This window comes from Colius striatus, chromosome 4 (assembly GCF_028858725.1).
Source record: "Colius striatus isolate bColStr4 chromosome 4, bColStr4.1.hap1, whole genome shotgun sequence".
NCBI classification, from domain to species: domain Eukaryota; kingdom Metazoa; phylum Chordata; class Aves; order Coliiformes; family Coliidae; genus Colius; species Colius striatus.
The window spans coordinates 57,180,757-57,208,041 of record NC_084762.1 but is presented as its reverse complement, the minus strand read 5'-3'; the positions used below and the strand labels follow the sequence as shown (position 1 = coordinate 57,208,041).

The 27,285-nt window shown below is 39.2% G+C and overlaps 2 protein-coding genes across 5 annotated transcripts in view; one reads left to right on the top strand and one right to left on the bottom strand.

Moving 5' to 3' along the window:
- The first annotated feature begins 62 nt into the window (after window positions 1-62).
- Window positions 63-23,704, top strand: LOC104552009 (kinesin-like protein KIF20A). Of its 2 annotated transcripts, XM_061995319.1 has the most exons (18): window positions 63-503; window positions 1,609-1,683; window positions 4,164-4,283; window positions 5,082-5,220; window positions 5,318-5,502; window positions 9,338-9,434; window positions 9,906-10,094; window positions 10,173-10,284; window positions 11,921-11,992; window positions 14,012-14,158; window positions 14,716-14,881; window positions 16,157-16,327; window positions 16,977-17,116; window positions 18,376-18,541; window positions 19,882-19,999; window positions 20,083-20,150; window positions 21,700-21,819; window positions 22,868-23,704. In XM_061995319.1, exons 1-18 carry the CDS (start codon window positions 390-392, stop codon window positions 23,141-23,143), a joined length of 2,475 nt encoding a protein of 824 aa, XP_061851303.1. In that variant the 5' UTR covers window positions 63-389; the 3' UTR covers window positions 23,144-23,704. The 2 variants fall into 2 exon arrangements, with proteins under 2 accessions (XP_061851303.1, XP_061851304.1); XM_061995320.1 differs by lacking the exons at window positions 1,609-1,683; window positions 4,164-4,283.
- Window positions 23,705-25,135: 1,431 nt separating this feature from the next.
- Window positions 25,136-27,285, bottom strand: part of LYN (LYN proto-oncogene, Src family tyrosine kinase) — a 53,951-nt gene continuing 51,801 nt past the window's right edge. For all 3 annotated transcript variants that reach the window (XM_061996056.1, XM_061996058.1, XM_061996057.1), the window contains exon 13: window positions 25,136-26,757. In XM_061996056.1, coding sequence (XP_061852040.1) covers window positions 26,555-26,757 — 203 coding nt within the window. In that variant the 3' untranslated portion in view covers window positions 25,136-26,554. The remainder of the gene's footprint in view (window positions 26,758-27,285) is intronic.

Sequence of the window (27,285 nt, the reverse complement as noted above, 5' to 3'; positions counted from 1 at the left end):
GCGCCCTGCGCCGTTGCCGCGTGTATGCGGGACCCTGCCCTGTAGCTGAGGCGCGACACGGGGGCCTGGGGGCAGAGCGCGGGCCAGGGCCTGGTGGCCGGGTCCCTGGCGCCCGGGCAGTGTGGAGCTTTTCGGGGTGTGGGCCGAGTCACGCCCGAGTGAGGCTGTTCGTATTCTTACAGTTGCATATGTTTTTGCGTAGCGCAACTATCAGGTTTTGTAAGGTTCCTTCATACTCCCAGACTTCTTTAAGAGGACCTCATTTTCTGGAGAAGTGGTTGTTTGCGTAGAAGCTGCCCTGATCTTTGTTTTGCTCCGTGTGTGTGTTTTTGCCTGTGAGAAAATGACCATTTTTTTCCCCCTCGTTACAAGTTCCTTTGGGCAGAGCAATGAATGATGATGGGAAAAGCTGTGTTTCTGCAGAAGCATCCGATACGTTGGAATCAGTTTCTTTTCTGACACCTATGGAGTCAACAATATTGCCTAAGACAGAGGAGCAGGAGGTGTGGATTAGTTTTGTAATATGTCTTCTGAGTATGCTTTTTTTCTTCTTAAGCTTGAACTCTTGACAAACACTTCTTTGGTGAAAACTGCTGTTTTCCACTGCCCTCATTGATACGTTTGTCTGCTTAATTTTCATTGTTTACAAATAGATCACAACAGGTGCAAATGGTCAACACTATGTGGAGTGTTGTGCTAAGCTTTTGAGAAGGATGTAATGGCACTCTATAATGTGACTGTACCTTTAGTGATTTAAGAAAGGATACAGATCCGTGTTGAAAGCTTGGTGGGTACTTGGAAATAAAAATATATAATACTGTGCTTGCAGTGCACTTTTGAGCATAGTATAATTATGTCTACTTTTTTACAACAATATGTTCCTGGATTGACTTCACTTGAGTGACTTGGTTTTGGATGGTTTGGGAAGTGGTGGTCATGGGAGGGCTGTGGAGAACTCTAGTAAATCATCTGCCAAATGAACAAGTTGCTAAAGAAGCAACTTCGAGGTGCAGCGAGAAGGGAAGGAATGCAGGGATCCTTCTAAAAATCTCCCTGCTATTACCACTTCACCTATGTATAATGCTACAGGATGGAAGAGCCAACTGTGGCGGCTGAGAAGTGTTTCATGGCTGTTACAGGGAAGAAGAGGGGCTAGTGCCTGGATGGTGGTAGTGAAGCAGTCTCTTGAGGCTTGTCTGTTGACTGAATGTACTCCATAGTACAAAATGGAAGTACGGTACTGTGGAGCAGCTGTTAGGAAATACAGCTTAAATTCAATACAGAGAGAGGCCAGAAGATGGAAGCAGTGCAGTTTATGCCTCTGATAGGGTACCCTTTCTAAATCAAAATATTGGCTGTCATAAAAGAACATTGGAGGGGGGTGGATGTGTGTGTGATGGGGATGATGACACAAAAAATGAGTTACCTAAGAACACTAGGAGGTAAAAAAATGAATGAAAGCTTAAGGTCTGAACTTCACAAGGAAGGAGGAAGTTGAGGCACTAAGATCAAATGCAAAATAGTGCATCAGAGATGGATGCTGATATGATTTGGGTATCATTTGTTTAAAGTCGCCGTTATAACTGTGTATTTTTTTTAAATGAATAGATATATCAACCTTTGAAAGTCTTCTTGAGAGTGAGACCATTCTCTGTATCAGAGCTTGAAAGCCATGAATCTCAGGTTAGTTGTGGAATTAAGGAACAGCTTTTTCTTCTCTCGTCAAAGAACACCTAGTATTGCAAACTGGGACTTTCTTTTCTAAAAGCTATATTTTGGTTTGAAATAGAATTAGTAGACACCTGGATGAATATGTTCTTTAAAAATCACAACTGTGATTTTTACCACAATTTGTGTGGTACAGGAATGCACATCTGTAGCTCTGCAAAATTCCCCTGAGTGCATTACTTAAAAGTTGATGTCACTCTTTACTCTGTACGGTGCTCAAGAAACCAAAGGAGTTTTCATGGCAGTGATTATGGAATTCTAGGATTAATTCAGGTATCTGAAACTCAAACCCTTGAGTTTGTTTGGAATGCCTGAGCAGTCTACTACCTTGCCCTGATGATTTGCTGCTGCTCATTCTGGCAAGTTTTTTGTAACCTCTGTAGTCTGTACTGTCAAATTGGGGTGCTTCAGTGGAACATGTGCACATGCAAACACACAGAAATACTTCTTCCTAGTCCATTGTGAACACTGATACGAAGAATTAATTTATCCGTCCTTGGAGGACAAGGTCTCAGCCCTTGTCTTTTCAGGGCCTCACAGGCTCTTTGATAGACCTCTTGTTCTTGACCTCTTTGGAGAAGGATTTAATATCAGTTCTGACTTGCTTTTTAAAAATGTATTCTTGTGTTTAAGCTACTCAAGTTGGGACCTTTATGTTCGTTTCCCTTGGATTCCTCCCCACGCCCCTTCCCCCAGCTTCCATTCACCTTTCCTTAGGCAGTTCTTGTTGGGTACCATGTATTGCCACAGTGCTTTTAGCTTGGTGTTACTCAGCAATCTGAACTGGCCATAATTGATTTACAGAATCAATTTTAAAGATTTGTTTTATATATATTACATGTAATATTTCACATTCATATTTGTTTTTAAATTGTTTTATTTAGTTTTATGAGTCGTTTATTCCACTCTTTGGAATAGTAAATTTTTTGCTACCTACGTGACCATTAGTGAAACTACTTGTTCTTAAAAGCAGGGAGGGAGGAAAAAATAAGTGTTGAAGATTGTACTAGATTTTTTGGTTTTAAGGTCTTGTCTTCATGTAGTTCATGGTGAAATAGCTGATCTTCCAATGTATTAGCTGTGTGACCTATTTTGCATGAGATGAAGGTTTTTTCCTGAGCCTCCAAAAACTGAATGCTTGAAAGATCTTCAATGTCTTCAATGTTTTCTACTGTCTCAATTATCACCTGAGTCTATATTACTTGGTCACAAATGAAAAAAAAATGCAGCTAACAAAACCCAATCAAACAAAACCCCCGTCTCGTCTCTGTAATCAATGAGACAGCAAGAGTTCAATAAAAAAAGTAAAAGTTACAACCTTAATTTTTAGGTCCTTTTTCTTCTCCTACCATGCATATTTTTTGGGAAAGGATATTTTTTTTCCCAAGTATGTAACAAGATAAGAAAAAAAGTAGAACCCTGCTTGTGACCTGATCTAGGTGGACCTGCTTTAGCAGGGGGTTGGACTAGATGATCTTTAGAGACAGAGAACGCTTCCAACCCATACCATTCTGTGATTCTCTCTCTGTGTGACCAAGCCCTATTTCTTCCAGCTGTAGACTGCTGCTTTAAACAGACAATCAGCAGGTGAACTGATCTGTTGTTGCTTATAGAGACAATGATTTAAGCAAATAAAGAGGTCTGAATGAAATTCTGTACTCTTGATAGAGTTGCCAGTGATTCTTTAGAGTCACCTGCTGGTTGTAGCTTTCTAGGATTTATTACATCTGAGCAGCATTCCTGTCCTGGCAATGTGGGAGGAATGTTGAAAAGTATATGGGTTGTTGAAGAGTATGTGGGTTTAGAGCCTGGCTCAGTGAGTTATTGGTCTAAAATCAATACTCAGCTTCTCAGAGCTGCTATACCAGTTGATAAACAGACTTGTTAACCGAGACTCCTTGGAAGAGCAGCAATTCCTGTGTATGTGCTACACATGGATTATTAGTTTTACCACCTCTGTCCAGTTTCTCAGCAGAAGTGTCAGATTTAGGTACAATTAGGCCTTGCAGCTGATGCCTCAAGACACTGTCAAGCTACACTGGTAGATCAGTTTGTATTTTGGTATAGCCTGTCTGGTGTAAAATAAATTTTCCCGTGATCCTGCATTCTACATGTATCTAGTTAGTGAATGCTGGGTAACTGCATTTCACTTTTTTTATTGAAAAAAGGCACTGGAAGGAATCCTAGAAAGTTTTTAAACCTGAGATTTCCAGACAATTGCCTTACCTTTGGCTGCACTCTGGCTTTCATGGGAAGTGGCTGTCTCTGTAGTTATGTCTCAAGACTATGTGTAAATTGCAATTGTTCATAGCTCTGTTAAATAGATGAAAACACTAGTTTGTTTTGGTGGTGTTATGGGTTGGGGTTTTTTCACCCAATAGCTTTCTTCCTAAATAAGTCTTTGTGGTGTTTTGGCTTACCTTGTGTTTTTTAAGGGTTGTGTAACTGTTGAAGATCCCCAGACAGTAATTCTTAGTGCACCCAAAGAGTCTTCTGCAATGAAAAACAGTGAAAGAGGGATTGGTCACTCTGTGCACAGGTTCACCTTTTCTCAGGTAGGCAAACTTTTCCCTAATTTTTAGTTATAGTTTAGAGTTTTTCCACTGTAATGATAAAAAATGAATTTTCTACTGTATAATTCAATGCATTTTTTCTGCTTTGAATCACATGTTGGTACTTGCTTTAAAAAAACCCAAACAACTAAACACCCAGACTGCTTCTCATTTACTGTTAGGCTGTCAAGAAAGCTGTATTACAATGGAGGTGCCTATTAGATGAGACATGGAGGCCTCTTTGGTAGCTCTGGTCTCTTTTTTATTTTTTTATTAGATGCCACAGGAGCTTCCTGCAGGCACTAACTTAGGGTGATTCTGCTGTTGCCAAAAATGCCCTCATCTGGCAAGTGTTACGGGAAATCACATATTTAAAGGGACTTCTGTAAGCATGTGTTTAGGGACTTACTTTTGAAAGAATAGTAGCCTAACTGTGGCTGACTGGTGCAGACTGAGGAAGGAGCTGTGCATCACCAGTAGAGCTTTTGAAAATATCCACTAAACACTGCTCAGAATGCTACTGAACACATAGTTTATTTTGGGAGTAGGAGAATATTCAAAAGAAAGTGCAAGCCTGAGTGCCTCAGACTTAATCAGGCATCGCATGAGAACCCACCAGAAAATGTTGAATCAAGGGGTTCAGGCAAGACAAAAAAACTAAGCTGGTATCTCCTACTCAGCTTGCTCTGAAAAACCAGTCACTATCAATCAGTGATTGATATTTTGATACATTAAACTTTTGTGCCGTTTATCACCTCCTTTTTTTTCTTCTCTTTTTTTTTTTTTTTTTCTCTCTCCAAGGTCTTTGGACCAGAAACTACTCAGAGTGAATTTTTTGAAGGCTCAATGAAAGAGATTGTAAGAGCATATCTTAATGGAGTGAATGGACTCGTGTTTACTTATGGAGTTACAAATGCAGGAAAGACATTCACTATCCAAGGTATTAAATGTTTCCAAAAAGCATGCATAACAACAACGCCAAAGTCCAACGTGGAGTTTATATGAGTGTCTACATTTTATCTTTTGTTACTCTTAAGGAACTTCAAAAGATTTTGGTATTTTACCTCGCTCCCTTGATGTTATTTTTAACCACATAAGGGGAAGACGTTACCTGAAGATGAACTTCAAACCATATTTGGGCAATGACGTTAAGAAACTAGAAGATGGACAAGTTAAGCAAGAAGAAGCCATAAAAACAGCTCTTCTCGCATCACTGAAAGAGGTCAGTGACCAAACACTTTATGGTAACTGAATGAAGCTTCTTAAAAGCTTCCTGTCTAACAGACTGGCTTTAAAAAAAAAAAATCTCTATTTCACTAGTGATTCTTTAGATTTATCTAAATGTGCAGTATGAATACTTGGTGCACCTTGGAATGATAAGGCAACTGTCTATTTTTGGAGCTCAGGACAAACTGGAAGAACTTTCTGCAGCAGGCAGCTCACAGTTCCAACCAAAAACGATTTCAAAGCCTGGAATTCTATAGAGGAGCAGTTCTGACACTGGTGACACTAGGCTTTGAAAAGTGTCTGGTACTGACCTATCTAAAATCTGCTTCTTGTTAAATGAGTCTTTGGGGTCGGGTTCCCTGGCTGAATCTCAGGGCAATTGCTCAAATTCCAGTACTAGCTTGGGGAAGATGATGGCAGTGTCTTAGCAGTGGCAGTGAACAAGGCAGAAGAGTCTCTTTTGGTGGAAGACAGTTGTAAAGCAGATTAAAAACCTGTAAACTCATGATTTATGTAGATTGCTAAAGAAATTTCTGATAAGCAAGTGAAATGTGATGCCATAAAATGAATTTCTTAAAAGGATTACATCCCACCTTAAAGGATTGGATACATTTTTAACTCTGGTCTTTGAAGATGTAGGTAGAATAGAGGAGTCTTTGCTGTGACAGCCTCTTGTTCTTATTATCTCTTCTCATGTCCATTTCCAGCCTAAGAAACAGACTTTGTCAGAAAATGGTCACCCTTATGTGTGTGACTGTTGCGTACTTCCAAGCCCAGTTACAAATTGCTGAGAGATATTGGGCTTTTTCCCTTTAGTTCAGAGTGTCTTTAACATCAACTGTGATTCTGTGCATTTAGTCCCCAAATGCAGTAGGCTCAGCTGGTTGTCATTTGAAGCAACTCTGAATTCTAGGAAGTACAGAAGTAATGACTGAGTTTTCCTGTGATCATTAATACCAATGTTGTTAAAGTACCTCAGTTGGCTCTGAAACAGTGTCCTGTGAATCAAATCCATATATGAAGTTCCACTCTAAATTCTATTGCTTAATTTAAACTCTGCAAACAAAACTTTGTTTAATCTCAGTCTGGTTAACTTTTAAGGAAAGATCTTGGATGAAAAGTCTGAAAGATGCTAAAGTTTACATGTTTGTTTTGAGAGTGATGTCTCAAGCTCACTCATGCTGTGTGTGTCTGTGCATGTGCAGAGGGTGGGGGTGGAGGTCTTGCAGTAAAGACCAAGATGGTCAGGAAGATAGTGGGTGAATATTTTAAAAAACTTTATGGAACCTACTTGCTTGCAAGAAGGAACAAGCAGGAGCTCAAGGTCTAGAACAGGAAGTCAGGTATCTTACTTTTGAACATAACTCTATTTTACAAATACTCCTTTCTGTTAACTCACAGTCTGACTTAATAGTTTAGTTCCTGAATGTTGCAGTGGGTGATCTAGGTGCTGATGCACTACAGTGAAAAGCAAGTGAGGCACCACTGTCAGGAAGGAAAGATTAAAGTGCATCTGGAGAATGACACGTGACAAGACCTTGCTTATGTGTTACAATGCTTCCATAGTGATGTAGCTCAGCTATCCCCAGTACTGAAGCCGTGCTTCTTGATAGCTTGGGAATGAATAGCATCACTGTTTGGATGCTCACTCAGGCTTGTAATCTGAGAGCAGATACGGTTTGGTGGGCTTGGTTTTGGTTTACATGAATCTCTGTAGACCTTTTTCCCAGGCTCAGTTTACATGTCATGCAGAAAGAGCTTGCTGTTCCTTTCATTATATCAGTTTAAACTGCTCTGGGTTACCACAGTGCCCTTGTATTTAATGTTCTACTATTTATGTTCTCTGTACTGCTGCAAAAACTCTTGCTTGGCGTGTTTCACACCCTTTCTCTCCTTCCCTTTACTTGCTCTATTCATGGGATTAAATATTGGGTTGTGTGGTTTTTTTTTTTTTGCTGGATTAAAAACTGCTTTACTTGCATTCTTATTCCCACCTGTCCTCATATTTGCTATTAAATGTCAGCTGCTGTCACTCGTAAACATTGTCAGTTCTTGTTTCCTCTTGTTTTCAGGAAGTCATCTTCATGCTCTTTTCTGTATTTGATCTTATTTGAAGAACAGTATAGCAACATAGCTGATGCACTCAGTTTTGTTGAAATACCTTTGCAAAAAATAAGCACATGCACAAGTTCTGTGGTACTGATTTTTTTTTTACTCTCTGATACATCTTTGACATCCATAGGTGTGCCATCCATGCCCTGATGTAGGCTTTTGCTTTTCCTTCACAAACAGAATGAATAGAATGCATGCTTGTGGTTACTCTCATAACTACTCAAGAAACAAATGTATGTACAGTGCAGTCATTGAAAAATAGTCACTTATAGAATGAAAATTAACTCATATGCTATTTATTTTTAAAATGGAAGATCTGAAAGTGTGGCAACACATGTTTCTGTTTGTAAAAAATACCATTTTGGATATACCATGTGAGTAACATAGGTATTGGTGAGCAGTCCATGATGAAGTCAGCACTGTGTGCAAATAGCTAAGAACATTAAGGTTTGATACTTTGAATCTGTTCCCTTCTTCTACTCTAGGATAACCTTCTATCAGAATTGGGTTTTGGGGACATCAGAGTGAATGTTCTAAAGAAAATTGATTCTAGTGTATAAAATATGGGGAAGTATTATGTGGAAATGTTGGAATTTCCAAACAGTATCATATGCTATGTTAAATTAGTTTTCCTGGGGTGATTTGAAGCCTATGCTGTGATAAGTCTTGTCAGGATTTTAATTCATTTGTTGATGTAAAGAAATTCAGCAAATAGGTGTACTTAAAATAGCTATACTTAGCTGCTTTAGTCTCTCCATTATCATCAGATCATTTCAGTGGGAAAAGAGCTTTAAGATCGAGTCCAACCACTAACCTCACACTGCCAGGGCCGTCACTAAATTAAAACACATCCCTCAGTACCTCATTTGTGTGTCTTTTGAATCTCCAGGGATGGTGACTCCCCAACACCTCCTGGGTAGCCTCTTCCAATGCTTAATAACCCTCTTGGTGGAAAAGTTCTTCCTAATGTCCAATTGAAACCTCCCCTGGTCCAACTTCAACCAATTTCCTCTTATCATTCATTACTGGAGAGAAGAGATCAAACCCCATCTAGCTACAGCCCCCATCCAGGTAGCTGTAGAGGGTGATCATATCCCCTCTCAGCCTCCTCTTCTCCAGGCTAAACATCCCCAGCTCTCTCAGCTGCTCCTCATTAGACGTGTTCCAGACCCTTCACCAGCTTTGTTGCCTGTCTCTGGACACGCTCCAGCATCTCAATGTCCTTCTTGTAGTGAGGGGCCCAGAACTGAACAGAGTCTTTGAGGTGTAGCCTCACCAGCACTGAGTACAGGGGGCCAATCACTTCCATTACCCACCACTGCCATCTGGCCCTGAAAGAAACTTATGTCTCTAGTTCTTTTGACTGAAGTACCATTTAGATTTGTCCAACAGCTCATGAAGACATTCTGAGCTGTTGCAGCCTGACTGAGGATCTTGCTTCTTCTAGAACTGTAAAGTCAGTCACCTATGTTAACAAAAAGTGGCCTCCAAAACACGTTGCTGGGTGTAGCAGAGAACAGTAATTCTTGTGAGGAAAAGAGCATTTGCTTGTTTTAGTTCAGTATTGTTAAACATGTTTAGTTTATGGCCAGAGTAAAGGTGGCTTAAACACTTGATACTCCTTCTTATATCTGAAATACTGGAATTACTGTCATTATTAACTTCTGCTATTTGCATAGTCTGTTCATGTGGATGTAATGGTCTCTTATTTTCTCAAGGAGACAGAAAGCGTCTCGGATACTATACCAGAAATATGTGATGTGGAGGTGGAGTCTTCCAACTGTACTTCAAAAAATCTTCCTTCTCACTCACTAGGTAAATAACGTGGAAATATTTTGTGGAAAAAGATAGAAATTTAGGAATAGAAGTGTGTAACTATTGTTGGATTAAAAAAAATCTCTATACTATGAAGTAAATAGTTATTCTTTCTCCCAGTTTGAGTCATTAAAGTTTGGTTTAAAACTATATCTATGTAAAAAATCTTTTGATTTGCTTCTTTTAGGGGAGGAGTGAGGCTTAGTTCTGCAAAGCTAATGTATAATCTGCTGGGAGCTTGTGGTAGAGGGGGAATTAGCTTAGGCCTGGGGCGTACAGCATACAGGTGACTGCTGAGAAGTTTGAATGCTGCTGTGTATCAGTATGCAGTATTGTGTATGCAGTATTTTGTATCTAATTGCACAACACATCTATACAAGCTTCTCCTTTTAGGAGGTTCTGTATACTGTAACCAAAATTTATCAATGGGTTGTTTGGTCGTTGATCTTTTTCTCCTTTTTGTGTTACCAGACTTTGTTCCACTTGACATATATAGGACTAATATACACCAAAGAACACAATCATCTGTGTGGATCTCCTTTTGTGAAATTTATAATGAATATGTGTATGACCTCTTAAGTTTGGTATCTACATCAAAAACTCAGAAGCGCAGAGTCCTCAGAATTTGTGAGGATCAAGGAGGAAATTCTTACATTAAAGGTAATACTGTTTTTGTGTCCTCATCAGTCTCACAAAATTTGTTTGAGCAGAAGTGCATGGAAACATCTCTTTTTACAGATTTAAAGTGGATTAACATTCAGAGCACTGAAGAAGCCTGCAAAATACTGAAAATAGGCAACAAGAACCGGAGCTTTGCTTGTACTAGAATGAATGAGCAATCAAGTAGGAGGTTTGTTTCTCTAATTATAAACATTCTTTGTTCCTTTTAAGGGGAGGGAGGAGGGTAAGGGAGAAGACTTTAGAGTAAGTTTGAAATGCACCACTCTTCAGTAATAGTTTAAGACTTTCCTTGATTCTGGTTTTATTGTGAAATTCTTTCTGGAAGAAAGCTAGGAGAGGTCCTATTGCCTTAATAGTACCTGGACTTGGGTTGCTTATCTGTGGCTTAGGACAAGCCAAAAGATCACACTCATTTTTGAGGGCTATGCATCTTGACAAAAGCTAATGGTGCTAAGTGGGAATGGCTGTGCAAGGATGTTTGAGGAAAACCTGGGCAGTTCTTCATCACTGGCAGCCTAATTCTTGGAAGCCTAGAGGGGTTGTAGGAAGGGGAGAGTCACGCAGTACCTTGTAGTGTGGTTAGATTCTCTGAATGCTTTTAGATTTCTGTGTTCTACTTGAGCTTACTTGGTATCTTAAGAATTAAGCTTGTAGCTTTTCTCGTGCCCTGGAGTTGGATCAGAGAGAATCCAGCTTAACAAAGTGGGAGGAAATAGGGAAGGCAGTAGGCTTCCTGTTGAAAATGCCTTCTTACTTGACTTTAATGTCTTCTTATTAATTTGTCCTTTAAGTGTAGAAGGACCCTATTGTGTATTTAGCTAACGTCATAGTTTTACTAAACATGCTTTTAAAAAAAACCACACAAGTTTTCTGCTGTTCTGTATTAGCTACAGACAGTTGGCATTAAATTTCATGCTATAATTCCACCTGAATTTCACTCAAGCCTAAATTAGTGCAGAAAAGAACTGTGTTTTTCTGGCAGCTTTATCCTAGAACGTCTTCTTTTTCACTTCAGAAAATATACTGACTTCCACTTAGAAACAAGTTAAGTTGTTGTGGTTTTTTTTTTGCTTGGTTTGGGGTTTTGTGTTTTGTTTGTTTGTTTCTTTTCCCAGAGATTCAATTCTTGAGTTGTGGGTTAGTTTTGAGGAGCAAAGAACAGCATTAAATACACACTAGAGAAATTTGTTTTCTTTGCTCCCTGATTTACTGGATAAACTGGGGATGGGCCACTTCTGCTTCTGGGTTTTTCTCTTTGGTTTCAGACAGCATGTCAACTGCCCTTGTAGCTTAATGTCTAAAACAGAATAACTGGCTCTTCCAGTGTTACAAATTAAACCGTTCTAGAAAACAGAGTAATTTCAAAACTGAACAAATAACTGTGTGTGAAGTAGGCAAAATTGCAGGACTGTTGAACCTTAACTTATTCCTTTGCTCCCACCCATTTAGTTTGAAGATGTTCAGTTCTTCACATTGAGTGAGTTCAGAGATTGCGTAAAGTTTGTTTGCAAAGTGGCCACCTGAGTACTTGTATTCCAATGAGTAGGCTTCAGTGAACTGGCTTGTAGGCTTCATGTGATACTTTTCCTGTATTGAAAGAAATGGAATGTCACCAGATACTACTTTTAATGCTGCTTTTTGCTACTGAATGACTGTATTGCAAAGGTAACTCATGTAAATCAGTGAATTAATTCTTGTTCTTTCTTCAGAACTGAACTTTCTATGGCATACCAATTTTATTTTGCTTCAGTAATGGCTTAATTTTCATCATTGTGGTTATTAAAAAGGACTTCTTTCCATTCCAGTCACAGTATATTTTCAATCAGGCTGCTGAAGCTAACTGACGAGCATGAGCCACGTGTTCTTGGAGTTTCAGAGTAAGTGAATGCTTCAGCTGATTACCAGAATGGAAATATTTTAGAAAAGTTGATAAGGTGTAAGCATGCTAAACTGGTGAACTTTCTTTTAATAAATAAAGAGCTGAGAAGGAAATCACAACTCTACTGGCTGCATAAAACCGACTGGAATCCCAATAGGGACAGATGTGGAAGAGTTTCCCTGTCTCTCTCATTCTGTTAAGGTTTGGCTGAAGGAACCTGTTAAAACTGTCAACAGTACATAAATTGAGGGAAATGTATGTATATTGTCTTGCATACTGGAGAGGTGGGGACAGAGTAGTACTATGTGATATCTCATTACATATTCTGATAAGCAAAATTCAAATGGCTACCTGATAGAAGCCAGTCCAAGCTGGAGTGCAGCCAGAAGAAGTTGGAGTGCAGCAGTTAGTGCTGAAGACTCACGGTACAAGCTATGCCAGTGTATCTTTCTAGTTTGGGACAAGACACTAGAATTGATGGGTTGAATGTTTCTAGCAGCACATTTGCTGTGCTTCTGGTACACAAATTCAAATTGTCATCCAAAAAGAATGCATGTGACATGCTCTGAGACTGCCCCATGGTACAATCTACAGTAAGAGGGAATCATCATGGGATTTGCTTCAAAACTGTTCTCCTAATCTAAAATGCTAATATAGGTGCACCATATGAGAACAGAGCTTTTTTTTTGTGGTTTACGGGAAGTGGCCTAATCTTTGTCTTGAAGCCATTTAGATAGCTTTATTGCTTGGTTGTTATTTTTCTGATTAATTGTCTACTTAGCTTCATATGGAAAAATGAGGACAGCCTGTAACAGCATGTCTTGGTACAGTCCTGGCTCCTACTGATTTCTCTTGTCTGTGCTGATGAGAGATGGTAATAAATACACCTCACTGTGAGAACACCTTCTAATGTCAGATGTTAGTGATAGATACTGTAAGGAAAGATAACTTGAAATGAATGCAACAGTATTCTTTACTGTTTTCTGTCTTGGTGTATTTCCCTGTCGAAGTTAAATGAATGACAGAATTTGCGTGTTGCTTAAGGAAGGAAAAAAAAGCTCTTCATCTTGTACTGAGAAGGCTAAAGATCGTAAGATCACAGCCTTTCACATACTTGAAATACGTGTCTTATTAATACATGTCATATTAATATGTACTTTAGCTGTGTGAAAGGCTATGATCTTACAAAAGTGTTATTTTACAGAAATAAATGTATGTATGAATGAATAATAGTTGGATTACAGAAATTACCGAACTTCCAGAGCTTCCTGTATTTCAAGAGCTTTCTTAATAGAAAGGACAAGTGATTAAATTGCTTGATTATCCAGGATAATTGCCTCTGATTGTAACCTATTGTACCATGAGGGACAGTTCATTGGCCTGAGTTCAGTAGCACATAACTGCTATAAGTGAAGAACTCTAAGGTGATCTGGGAAGCACTTCTGGCCTCTTATTTGCAATAGTGAAGAAGTGCAAAGGCGGCAGACTGTGTGTGTGTGTAGGCATATTGCTACCCTGCAATCCTTGCAGGGCTGGAACTGGTGAAGGTGACTCTGAAAACGCTTCCATAGTCCACTATGCAAAACTGTTTCAGAAATTCCTCTTATCTGGTGTTGGAAGTACAACAAAATCTGGGCTCCTAAATGGAACTCTTGATGTAAGAGTGCCTACAAAGTTTTAGATGAACACTATAAGCAGTCACCTGTGAATATGCTGACTAGACTCTTAGGAGCAGCAGTGTTCAAATATCTTTAGGTATAATGGGAAGATAGATAGGTCAGTGCTGTTATCCTGAAAACCTTGCCTTGTGCCTCCTGGACAAAATGTCAACATGGAAGTACAACTTATTTTGTGATCTGAGTAGGATTCTATGATCTAAGGTAGGAATCTGTGATCTGGGTAAGCTGAAATGAGTCAGTTACGCTCTAAACACATAAAGAAGTAAGAGGCACAGTTCTATTTTCAGACTGCTTAGGAACAAGTTTATATGTGGGTTCTGGGTAACTCTTTCATGTAGGTTGTCTTTCTGTGACTTGGCTGGATCAGAGAGGTGTAATAAAACACAAGCCTTTGGAGACAGACTAAAAGAAGCAGGAAATATTAATAATTCTCTTCATATCCTTGGAAAATGCATTGCAGCATTGAAGCAAAATCAAAATCCGAGGTAAGTGACAAGTTATAAACAACATACCAAGTTCTAGGCTGAAACCTCAAGCATCCCTTTATTTTCTGTGAGGGGTTCACATCATCAGAGGAAAATAGAAATCTATAAGATCTTGTAAGCCTTTTTACTACAGGTATCAGTGGAATACCTGAAGTGATCATTCTTTCTAAAATTATTGTTTGTGGAGAATAAAAAAAGTATGTGTGTGTGTACAATCAGTATGGTTTATCTACAGAGCTTTCATTTTGTGCTCTTCCCTTTTACCTCCATATTAAGCAGGTAGATTCTTCAGACAGCTGACAGATGTCCTGTATTAGCTTTTGGCTTGTTCCAGTATATACTTTGTTAACACTAGGGAGCTGTGATGCAGACTTTTAATGCTTCAATTTGTTGGAGGGCTTATGAGATCCAGGAAAAACTTTGGTCTTTGATGTGAAATAGTTTAGACTTAAGTATGAGTGTTTTACTGGATCTGTTTCCTGAAAGACAGAAACAGGATTAAGCTCAGTTAGTATCACACAATCTTACACGTATTTTATTATTCTCTTTTCCACAAGGATGAAGCCAAGCTATATTCCATTCAGAGAGAGCAAACTGACTCGTCTGTTTCAGCCATTCTTTTGTGGAAAAGGCAAAGTCTGTATGATTGTAAACATCAATCAACATGCTTCCACGTATGATGAAACACTACATGTAATGAAATTTTCAGCTATAGCCAAACAGGTAAAAATGCATCTGCTAGTCTGCATTCTTTGTTACTGTTGGTTTGATCAGGTTGTGTGGGCTTGAGGGCGATTTGGGCTTTTGATGCATCATACTAATGCTGCACAAAGCTTTCCTCTATAAAGCTTCTGGTAGTCTTGCCCATCCCCATACCTAAGAAGTTAAGGTAGCTGCAGCTGTCTGCTTTGTTCAGCTCTGCATCACTCATATTCTGTGTAAAAAGAAAAAAAAAAAAGTAGTCAGGGTCTCTCCAGATATGACTCGATGTACCAAGTATCTGAGCAGATGCAAGATTTTTGATTCAAGCTTTTGATGAACTACCACATGTGCAGTCAAGCATCTTGCTCAAGATGACCATTGTTCAAAGCTTATTGTGTGGCTGGTGGTGATGGTGAAAGAAGTAGCCTCTTATTTTGTAGTCTAAATGAGGTTTCTTGTGCCTGTGTTTCTAAGTGCAACTGATTAATAACAACATGGAAAGACTTTTCATTGGTAAGGTAGTGTGCTTCTCTCCTCTGAAGGCAAAATCACCTCTGCCAAATATGTGTTCTCATGCTTTTTCTGCTAGCTCTGCCTGTCACCTTCTCATTAAATTCTGAACAGGGGTTGATGGTTGGTCTTAAGCTCGTTCAGCTTCCCTGGAAGCCATTTCTTGCAGGATGTGGGATGGTGGACTATGCTGTGTTTCATGGCAGAAATCAAATTCTTTTCTTACCTGGAACCATGGATTAGTTCTGACATGCTCCAAGTCTATAACAGCATGTCTAATATGATCTCAGAGAAGTCTGTTTATAAGTATCTTCAGCTGCAGCTTTCATCGTAAGATAAGTGTGCACTGAGGAGAAAAGCTGCTCTGATATGTTGTCTGATGACTTACATGCTTAAAATCTTTATATAACTTGCATGAATTTCTGAGTCCTGGTCACAGTATTTCAGGAAGGAGCAACCGTTTTAGGGATTTGCTGCTTTTCATTAACTTTCCAGGAAATATCTTAAAACTTTCTTTTAGGATGAGAAGAAATACTGTTCTAGACAAGCAGACTGAGTCTGTTAATAAATAATCTTTCCTATTTTCGCTTTGTTAGAGTACCAAAGTCTTATATTTGTAGTGATAGATGCTTTTGTCTGCTAGAAGACATGTAAAATTTTGTTAATGCTCTTGTAATCATTAAATATCATTTAAATACAACAATATTCATGCCACTTCTTAATATGCTGGTATCTGAAATACTGACAGCATTGATAAATCAGTGTGTTCAACTCTGGATTTTCCAGGTAATCCACACAATCCTACCCAGAAGCTTTGGTTATTTTCCACCCAAGCTAGTTGGAGGTGATGGCAAACCTGTTATGCACTTTGATGCCAACACATCTGTAGATGACTTTCCTGACAGTACTGAAACTTCTGTGGAAGAGGAAGTGGACATCACCATTCTGAGTCATGAGGTAGATACAGATCTACTCAAAATCATGCCCAAGAAAGCCATTGTCATTGGTTCTAACATTAGAGTCCTTCACCATAAGAAATATGCTGGAAGCTGTGTCAAATGAGAATTGAAAGCTGATGCCCAGTGTCATGCGGACATAAACTTTTAGTGGTCTAGATCCAAGGGAACAAATGTAGTTGTGGAAGACTGCCTGCAGCTTTCTGGTTAGGTCAAGTGCTAAATTTGGAGTTCAACTGATTGCTCAATGAGAAGAGCAAGGAGGCAGCATGTGCATTTAAAACATGGAGTTGTTTGCACTCCTTTGGGAACAACAGGATCCAGTTAAGATGCAGCATTTTAAAAACAAAACTTACACAGTCTAATAGCAATAAACTGTACAAACAGTGTAGGCTTTATGCTTCTTGCACAAGTTAATATTTAAATGCCAAAGCAACAGCAAACTTTTTGATGGCAGAAACCATCAAAATGTAGAAAGGTTGTCTTTGCAGTAGAATTTCGTATTTGAAAATATTTAACCTTTGGTGCAGCCAAAAATATGGGCTTCTAGAAGTGCCCTCTGGGGATGGCTGGCTGTGTGAATATTTCATTGGATGTGGCTATCAATGTGTTTCCAGCTTGTCTTCTGAACTGAAATACATTACATTTAGGATCTATTGAAAACTACAGAGAACTTAAAGGAGAAGCTGGTTGCAGAAAGGCAAAGTAAACTCCTTCTGGAGGTGAAGATACGTAGAGAGATGGCAGAAGCAATGTTCCGACAGCTGTTGGAAACAGAGGAAGCCTGGAGGCAAGTCATGTTGCAGTCCCCTTTGAGACTGAAAGGATTCCGTGTATATAAGTGCATACATGTGTATAATACGCAAGACACGCATACTGAGGTTATTTAGAGAAGCTGGGCCTGGACAGTTTCAAAGCTTCTGATGACAAGGGAAGAAGGAACGTTAAAAAGTTGTAAAAAGCCTCTTCCCATATACAATGAAAAAGTAACACTGTCTTCTGCTGGACTTCTCTCTGAGAAGTTACAAGCTCTGCTTGTAATTAGTGGAGTTTGTCCTGAGTCAGTATTAGGATTTAGCAAATGTGGAAAATTGTTACAGCTACCCCACTGAAGCTTGTGATTGTTCCCAAACTTACACTTGATCATGTTTATAACCATGTGTGTACTTAAGGTAGTTTGAATTGTATCTCTTTGAGCTCTCCTGGATTCTTGCCTTTCGGTGATTTATGGACCATTGTTGCTTAACTACTACTGCTAGCTTATTATGTATTACTGTGGCTGCCTGCACTGATGTTATTGATTTGGGGGCTTTTTTCAAGTGTGTCTGTGTTGCTCAAGCTGAATTAACTTCCTCTTAACTCTTCTCATAATCTGTTTCCTGCTGTTTGAATTGCTAACAGGGACTACCCCCAAGTTAATTTGCCAGCTGAACATACTATAGTTTAATACTTGCACAGACTTGCAAATTGTTTGTGTGCCTTTGGCCAAACTCATGACACAACAGTGATGCTTTTTCTCTGAGGTGATGCTCTGTGACACTGCTGCAACATATTTTTTAAAAAAAAATATGACAGGAGTAATACACAATGTATTGAAATAATATGGCAAAATTAATTTACACAATGTATTGAAATAATATGGCAAAATTAATTTGGCATTTATCTTTAATGAGAAAAAACCCATAAGCTCAGTATGAAAGATGCCCCCTGGAAATATGCTTTGAGTTTCAGTTCTAATTTGATGTAGTCATATCTATCAGTCCATGTTGGTGAATTTGTTATTAAAACTTTTGTTTGACAGATCTTAAGTAACTTAAGTATCTTTTATAGTACTTTTCTTGGTATATGCCAGGTAGAAGCTATGCCTTGGTGCAAGTCTTTAGGATCCTTGAGACTAAAAAGGAGAAAAGAGAAGAGTATTTCTTGGTTTCTTAACTTCACTATTTGTGATTAGATGAAGAACTTTGATATTGGCAGTTGAACACTTGTAGTCAAATTGTAATATCTGGAGTGCTAATATAATAAATGAAACTAGTATGTTCTCCTCAGCAACCGCTTGGAAGATATGAAAGACAGTTATGAAGAAAAACTGGAGAGCAAATTTGAAATGTATAAAGAGGCCATCAAGAAACATGCATATGTGTGTGCAATGGAACAAGTTGAAGACCATTATGTTCCCATAGAAGAATTTTTAGCAGAACAAGGGAAAGTTGAGGTATGATTTGACTGCTGCTACAAAACGGCTGCTAGGCTCTTAACTGGGAATTTTCTTTTTCCTTAAAAGAATCATTCAGGAATACTTAAAAGTAATACTCAAAATTGAAAATAACTAGCAGTTCAGCCTAGCTCTTCTACTGTCCAGTGTTAACCATAAGGATAGAGATGTCTTCCATCTAACACTACCTGAGGCATATACCTAAACATCTTGTTTTTTTGAGGATACAGTTCAATTAAATCCAAGTTATCTTTATCTCTCCAGGTACTCCAATCATTGCACTTATAGGGATGGTGTATGCGGCAGTCTGGCTTTGTGGAGATCCTTGGGATTATAGGGTGTAGACTAAAAAGGCAGTCTGCAAGGGTGGTGGGGAAAAGAAACTGTGATAAGAAATGAAACTTTATGTAGGATAAACCTTAATCTGCTGAATATGCTTATACCTAGAAGTGCATCAGGAAGTTGCTATTCCTTTTGCAACTAACATGGCTAAGTTAGCCATGTGCAACTTGGCTCTATCAGTCTTTACTTGTAGCCTCTACATAGGTGGCTAAGCATATCTGGGCAGCTGAGGAGACTCTATTCAGGTGCTGGCAAGCTGCAGTGTATTGTATAATGGCCCCTGTTTTTCCAGTTCCTTCACACTTCTCCGTTTCCACTGCTTAGATTCAGTTTTTACGTTCACTTAAGCCCTAGCTATACACCATGTTGCAGGGGAGGAAAAGAGTTTTAATAGTGCTCTCTGTACTTGTAGCTGCCTCTTACACTCTTCCCAAGGCTGCGTAAGAGAAGATTCAAAGAACAAGATGGTCTCAGTAGCAAATCAAATAAGAAACTGATGAAATCCCTAAGGTGTAAAATCCTTAATTGACAAAGGAAAGCACAACATGAAGTCTAAGCAGGCAGCCTCAGAGCCAGCATAACTTTTCTTGATGGTGACACCTGATTCCTTACTCTGAAATACTGCCCTTTCAATCTGACAGACACTGAAACAGAGTTAGAACTTAGTTCTATGAAATACAATCTTCTGTATTTAGCAACAGTGGTTAACACAGATGGACTAAGGTTTCCTTTCTGCCATATGGTTACTTTTTAATACATCTTGGAAATCTTCAGAGTGGAAGAGTTGACTCCTGTGTAAAGTAACTTCCTCCTAGAAAGTCTTGTGATCTGATTCCTTACTATGACTTCTCAGCAATAACCATTGCAACTTCCACCTGTGGAAGGATTTAAAAACTGCATATATGTCTGTGGTATAATTGAAGGATGTGCACTAAGTAGTGCATCAGGTTAAGCAGAAATTTAGACAAATTCTACTATGTGATCCTTTTTTTTTTCAGGATAGAGATAATAGAATACGGCAATTGGAAAGGCAACTTGATGAACAGTCAGGGAGGCTGCTGGCTCTTGGAAATCTGAATTCAGACATATTGACTCAAGAAAATATCATGGAACTAGGTAGGAATCTAACTTGGATATTCAAAGTGCAATATATTTCTGATATTGTGTGCAAACAAAGCAAAATTTTCTTTTTCCTGTAGATCTTCTGAACAAGACAATGAAGAGAGCTAATGAAGGATTGCAGAAAAAATGCAAAGAGAAAGAAGAGGTAGCTCTTGCTTAGTATTTCACAAATCTGGGGATAATGGTCCTAAACTCTGGCATACCTTGGTGCTTAAAGATCTGCACTATAGAGAAAAGCATGAAGATTCCTGCAAAATGTTGTCAAGTTGACAAAAAAGCCCTTGTGCCACTGTGGATGGCTTTGGCCAGATCTTGACTGTTCTGGCTGTAGTTCGTAAAGGCATCTACTACTGCAGCAAGTCACATGGTGAATGTGATACAAGTTGGAAGTGGGGAAGTATATAGCCTTGTACTAGAATTTGTTGTGAGCAATTGCTGCCAAGGCTTCGGTGCTTTCTTTCCTGAAATGCTGCTTGCTCATACACAGGGGAACGGTTACAGAATCTGGGAACAGTTTAGATCTAGAGCCAAAATAGTGCCTTAAACCAGTCCTTTCTGTAAGTACCGAACTCCACTAGCCTCTTCAAAATTAACTACAGGGTAATGTCTCTCTTCTCCAAACAAACAAGATCCCTATGTTCAGAATAGCATATAGAGGTGTAAATTATGAGCTTCAGGCTTTGTTATGGAAAATATTAGTTATTTGTAGGTATCCATTTTTAGTCTGTACCCTGAGTGAGCTACTTGTAAGTTTACACTTAGTTTCCCATATTTAAAAGAGGATGGGGAGGAGGGAAGAGACAGCCTTACTCCTTTCACTATAAACAAATAGGAGTAGGGACTGGAGAAATAGCTCCACCTGGTTCTAATAAACCGTGTAAATGGAAAGTGAACTCAAAAAATAACTTCTTCCTTACCAAGCTTTGTCTCCTGTTATAGCCCAGGTATTTGTTTTCCACTCCTGTTCTTGACAGCTCTACATAATTTTTGATTTCTTATGTCAGTTTCAAATTTTGATGAAAGTTTGTTTTTTATACTCGATATGGGGATACAGAATTGACTGTTTTGTGTGGCTGTAGAAAGTGTTAGAATGATGGGACTCAATAACTGAACCGTTTAAAGCAGGTGGTTCCATCAGTGTCTTTCTGCTGCAGATCTCTTTGTGTGTGATGAGTAATTCAGTACTTTTTGTCATTCAACCATTAAACACAGGCGAAGGGTGGTTGTTTTTTTAATCAATCTAGATATTATCCCTCCAACTTTGTAAAAGTAAATTAGTGATAGAACGTTAGTTTTCCTGGTTCCGTTTCTTTTACCTCTCAGGACTTAATCCATCGATATTACCGTCAGAAAGGTGAGGTCTTCATGTTTTAACTGTGCCCCAATTCATGATATGAATAGTGTTAATCAGGCAAAGTATTTCATTAACTAACTGAAAAGGAGCAGACTGTTCCAGAAGTAACTTAGTCTGTGTAAATCTAGTAGCTTCAGCACAATAGCCCTTGAATGCTCCAGATGTATTTTATCACCAGAAATGATGGAGCAGACTTCATCTTTCTTCACTACTTTGATCTTTGTTTGCACTGTTCACTATTAATCAGAAATGCTTATAGTGTCTTTGAGTTCTACTCATAGCCAAAATTGATGTAAAACGTGCTGCCTTGAACTTCAGTGTGTATGGGTTTTGTTTTCAGCTTATAAAATCTCTGAAGTTTAAAATACAGAAATTGAATGAAACCCTGCTTGAAGCTAATGAAGGCTACAGAAAAATGGCAGAAGAGAACAGTCAACTGAAGCATACCCTTATGCTCAAGGTTTGACAACAATTTAAAAGCAACTTTAATCTGGCTTGTACCTGTACTTGTACTGGTTATTTCCACATCTTTGTACATGTAAAAACACCATTCAGTCTTACTAATTTATTTGTTAGCATTTGTTTGCTACTCCTAACTTCCTGAATTGTTAGCTCTTGTGCATCGCTCCTTGACTTTGTCTTATGTGACAAGACTGAAGTGAGAGACTTGATCAAACTGTGCTGCTGACAACTCTGGCTAATCTGAAGTGGCCACAAATTGTTGTCAAGCAAAGAAAATACTAATCAGAACTCTAGTTGTGAAGTGTTTTGCTGAGGCCAAGTGAGGTGTCAGTGCACAAATGTTAGTGCAACATAAGGATCCACAAGGATCTCCGGCTTTAAAGCTATACTGATGCTCCTGCACAGGTGGCCAAGCTGGGTAAGAGATATGGGCAGGTGAACTACTGAACAGGAGTCTTTCATTCCAAAAAAGGGGCTGCATACAGCTGACAGCATCTGACCTCAGATATCCACTAGATTCCTAAACAAAAAAAAAAAATTTAGATTTTTAGTCTGTCTGGGACTGGAAATTATTCATCTTGTACTTAATTATTCCCAGGACATAGGAAGATGGCTTTTTGTTAACCACAAGGATTAGAGAGTGTCTTTAATGTGTTCTGCCCACCCACAGTGTTTATTCTGTTCTAGTTAGCAGACTTGCAACTATATTAAGACTTTTGATTTGACCAGTTTTGCTTTTGGTAGTTGCAGGTTAAGACAGGTGAGCCTTCTTTATTTGGTTCCTAAAACAGCAGCAATTCTTTGCATAGTGTGGCATCAGCTTCTTCTGACCAAGTCAGACTTGGTCTCTAGATCTGATGTCCACAAAGTTTGTTGTTCTTCACATTGCATAATGGTCATTCAGAAGAAACAGATACTGAGTAGCCATTTGGCATAGTAATAGCAAGGCTGTGGACTGGGATGGTAAAATAATCAGAAACAGAAAGCTAACCTCATGAAAAAGACCTTGGAGTATTCACATACCTAACACAGCCTTATCTTCATAGGATCAAGAAATGAGCAGTCTACAGAACTGGGCTAAACGTGTTCTTGAGCTTGAAGAAACAGTGTCTTTCCTGCAAAAAGAACTTGAGGAGCGGAAAAAGCATTTCTCCATGGAGGAGCCAAAACAACAAAAACCCAGGAGAGGTTTGTTGGCTAACCTGAAATCCCCAGTAGCAGCCACTGCTAGCACACCTCCTGGTAAAGGCTGGGGGAAGTATGAAGATGCTTCGTCCTCTCTGAGAAAACAAGTACTGTTGGCTCATAAAGGAAAAGAATAATAACTGATTATTCAAAGTGTGCAATTACTCGGCTGCTTTGTCAATTTTAAACTGTTGGTAGCTTTTTCTCACTCTCAGATGCCCTCTCCACTGTCATGTTAACAGACAAATCTTTAATAAAACTTTTAAAATTGAATCAGAGTTGCATTTAGAGCTGTGTAAGCTTAGGTCTAAACTGGTGCTTTTACTGCTGATACAGAGATGTAATTTGATAAATATAAGTATATATTTTTAATTCTTGAGTTACTGCTATCATGGTCTTTTAATACTGAGAAATGACTCATGCAAAGTGGGATGTTCCTCATCTGCTGTCTGTGACCTTTTTAATGTGTCTCACTTCATTGTTGATTCCTAGAAATCAGGTGGCTTGTAAAATTCACCTCGAGTAGTTAAAATAGCTTGGTTCTTTGGTTAGTATTGTGGCTTTGACCTGGAGACGGCCATCTTGGGACCAAACTGAGCAAGTTGCCAACAAAATGAGGACTTCTGTGCCTCTTTGCTATTTTTTCAGCTAACTTGTCTTTGTAAAGGAACTTGTTTTAATAGCACTTGAATTTCCACTTATGCATTAGACTTTGAGAAAATCTATTTATAATAAAATTATGAAATCATGTTAGAGCTCCATCTGGTCATTTTATAAAGGTGAGGGAATTGTGAAATGAAGATAGCTATTGATATATGATGATCTTGAGTTGAAAGACTTACAACCTTGATTATATTACTTCCCTTTATCTAGTAACTCAAGGAGGGAAGACTTGGAGCATGATACACATTGAGATAGCTTTCTTGGAGCCATTTCACTCAGCAGGGGCAAGTGTTTTCTAACTGCTGTGAAAGTACCACGCCTGTAAGTGCTGAAGGATTGCTTTAGAGCAAGGCAGAATCTGTAAGTAAGTAAATTGGATTGATGAGTGGCTGTACTGCTGTTTCTCATGGTGGAAGGGGAGTGAGTCGAGGGCAGGGACTTCACCCTCCCTGTGGAGACACTAGATGGTGCCGGCTGCCTGTGTGACACCGAGTGGGGCCTGGCCCGGCCCTGAGTGCCTCTCGGGGAGGTTGGGGTCAGCCTGGGCAAAGGCAGCGGTGAGTATTCACTGTGCCATGTCTCTAACCAGGTGGGAGACGTCACGCTTTAGCTATTGCTGTCCTCACGGTTTTGACCCGTTTCTGTTAAGTAGAGGTTAACTGGCTCCACTAGTTCTAAAGGCCCGTGATCCCTCCAGGGTAGGATTTCTAAAATATTATTCTACTCCCACACAAACTATTCCAGCTATTAAAAAACACTTAGGGGTAGTGATACAATACACTGAGTGTTGAGCCTTTGAATAAAAAGCTGTTACATGCAAATTGCTCTAAAAAAGAGCAAGAAGCAGAAGTTTTCTGGTCATTTTTTTTTTTTTAAGAGGCTAATGCTGGAGCCTTTCTGTAATGCCATTTCAAAGGAGCTACAGCTTGACAGTTTGTCACTTGGCTGAGTGTGTACATTAGCAAGGTAATGTTAACACTAGCTATAACCTCATATTCCCTCAGCAACTGCTCTTTCCATGTTCCCTCCTTCTTCCCTGATCTCTGCTGGGTTACAGGAAACAGTTTGAAAGACAAGGCTACATTACCTTAAGCTATTTTTTTTTTTTCCCTTTTAAAATAAAATGAAGCCTGAAGTCCTGACCGGTTTTTAACTGTAATGCTTTTCAAAGTGTTGCAATGGACTGTGGTGCTATTACATTAAAGACTTTTGAGAAGCTGTTTTGAAGGACAGCTGAGGACTCACTTCCTCTCTTCCTGTCCTCCAGACCAAAATGAAACCCTAGCAAGGACATGAAAATGTCTGGTTTGGTCTTTTTTAGCTTCTCAAAGCTGAATGGGTGTGAGGAAAGCAAAATCCATGAATCTTGTTAATGGGCATGAACCAAAGTTCCCCTGTTCCCCGTGAAATTACTACTCTGGATAGAACATCAGGCAATTATATGAAATTACTACCAGACACCTCGCTTCAGATTAAGTGTTTATTAAAGTTAAAAATCACCATACAATAGAAACTATTTACATATTTAACTGATAGTCTGCTTAAACTGCACAGTTTGACTGAAGGAAGCCAATGGTAAAGAAAAGCAATGACTATTTATGCTGCTGAAGTTCAACTGCAGACACACTGAAGCTTTATTAAAAAGGTTTTAAGCTTCTGCAAAGTACCATTTACCTAAATACTTGGGCTGAGAGGTGGCAAAGATGTACTGGGTTTCAGTTGTAAGAACTTTGGGGAAAAAAGTAACTGTCTTGTTGTTACATGGCAATTGGCAAGAGCTCAGCTGTTTTGGTAAGTAATTGGATAGGACAATTCAGTACATAGAGCTTTGGCAAACTGCATTTGCTTTTATGAATTAGATTTAGATACTGAGCACCAAATCTATAGTGTCACTGCAGTGTAATTTGCTATCCTACTGCATATTCCACAAATTGGTTTTGATAGTGCTAGTTTTAGCTTTAAAACAGATTTGAGGTTAGTCGATTAAAGCAGCAAAAATGAAGAATATTCTTGAATAATCACAGAGGATTGAAAACTAAGCTGAAAATATTTCCACTGGTAACAGTCTCAGCGACTGCAGTGAAAATATTAACTTCCTTCAACATCCTGTGCTTTCCTATGGACTTCACATGATGACTTTGGCCTTGTGGGAAACTGAAGGTTGAACAGAGGGAGGTGTGTGGCTGCTCCTGCTGTCACGTGTGTTCACGTTGCACTGCTGCAGCTGTGGTGGCTGTGCGAGGCCTGGGAAATTATTTTAGTAGGAGTAAAACTAAATCATCTTCGATGTAAGGAATTGCATCCATGACCTTCCATGAAGGAAACCATGGCACAGCTTACAAAGTCTTACGAGAGGTAACAGGGCTCCGGATACTAATGTGAAATAACAAGGATATAAAAATAATTTTCACAATGTGCTGTATTTCAAAAAAGATGATTCAAGAACGTCACCCAGTCTTAAATCTGCAAGGAAGTTCTCCTTTATGACTTTCTTTGGAGAACAGCTGTTCGTGCATCTTCTTGCCCCTTTTATAAAGGTCTCCATATACATATTGCATGACTTTAGATCCTAAGAAGGCATTGTCAAGCTGTATAAGTGCATGACCACCTTCCTTCGTCGGCCCTGCCCGCCCCAAAAAGCCTGCTTGCTTTGGGATGTTGCTGCAGATGCAAAACACAGAGCGTTTCAGGAGAGCTTCAAGCTTTAGAGGAACTGTTTTAACCAAATGAAAACATTATTATTTCTCTGCAGAATTACTCTTCCCTTCATTTCAGCTTCCACACTCAGGTAAGACATCCAAACTCATGAAGTAATTAGTTTGAGCAGTCTGTTCACATCATAGTCTGTGCCAATGATCCACTGTTAATATAAAGTGTTCTTTGTTCTATGGCTGTTGTTGATACTGCCCTTCTGTCGCTGTGTAGAAGTCATCAAGCACACTCTGTAGATAATCAAATGTTGGCCTTTCTTCTGCTTTGTCTTTCCAGCATGTTTTCATGATATCATAAAGCTCAGCTGGACAGGTTTCCATGCGTGGCATTCGGTACCCGCGCTGAAGAGCAACCATCACGTCTGAATTGCTCATACCTTCAACAACAACAAAGTTCTGATGAAATTATCTCAATTGATAAAGAAACAATATGTACTTCACTTCAACAATATTTACTACATTATTTACTTCACTCGGAAGTTCCTCACCCAATACTACAGGACTGTTGTAACTTAAAGGCAGCTACTACTAAGAGTTCAATAAACAAAGCTGAGCTGTGCAAGAGCAGTGAGGGACTTGCTCTGAAAATCCTGGGGAGATTTCCATTTCCCCTGCTGAGCACAGTGACCTCTTTAGTGCCAAATCTAACAAGACTGGGAAAAGAGATCATAATTTCTGTCTGCAGACCCAGCTCTGTTTCCTCTGACCAGCCCTAACACAGTTTTTCTCTGCTTCCAGCAGTGGTGAGATTCAAATCACCTCCCATCCTGGCACCAGCCTTTGTCTCTAGCTGCAGAGCTTCTAACCTGCTTGCTGTAGACCCATCCATACAGACGTAGAGAGCAGCTGACCTGTTTGTCCAGGCTGCCAGTCATCCTGCCCAATGTAAGTAACACATTGTCTTC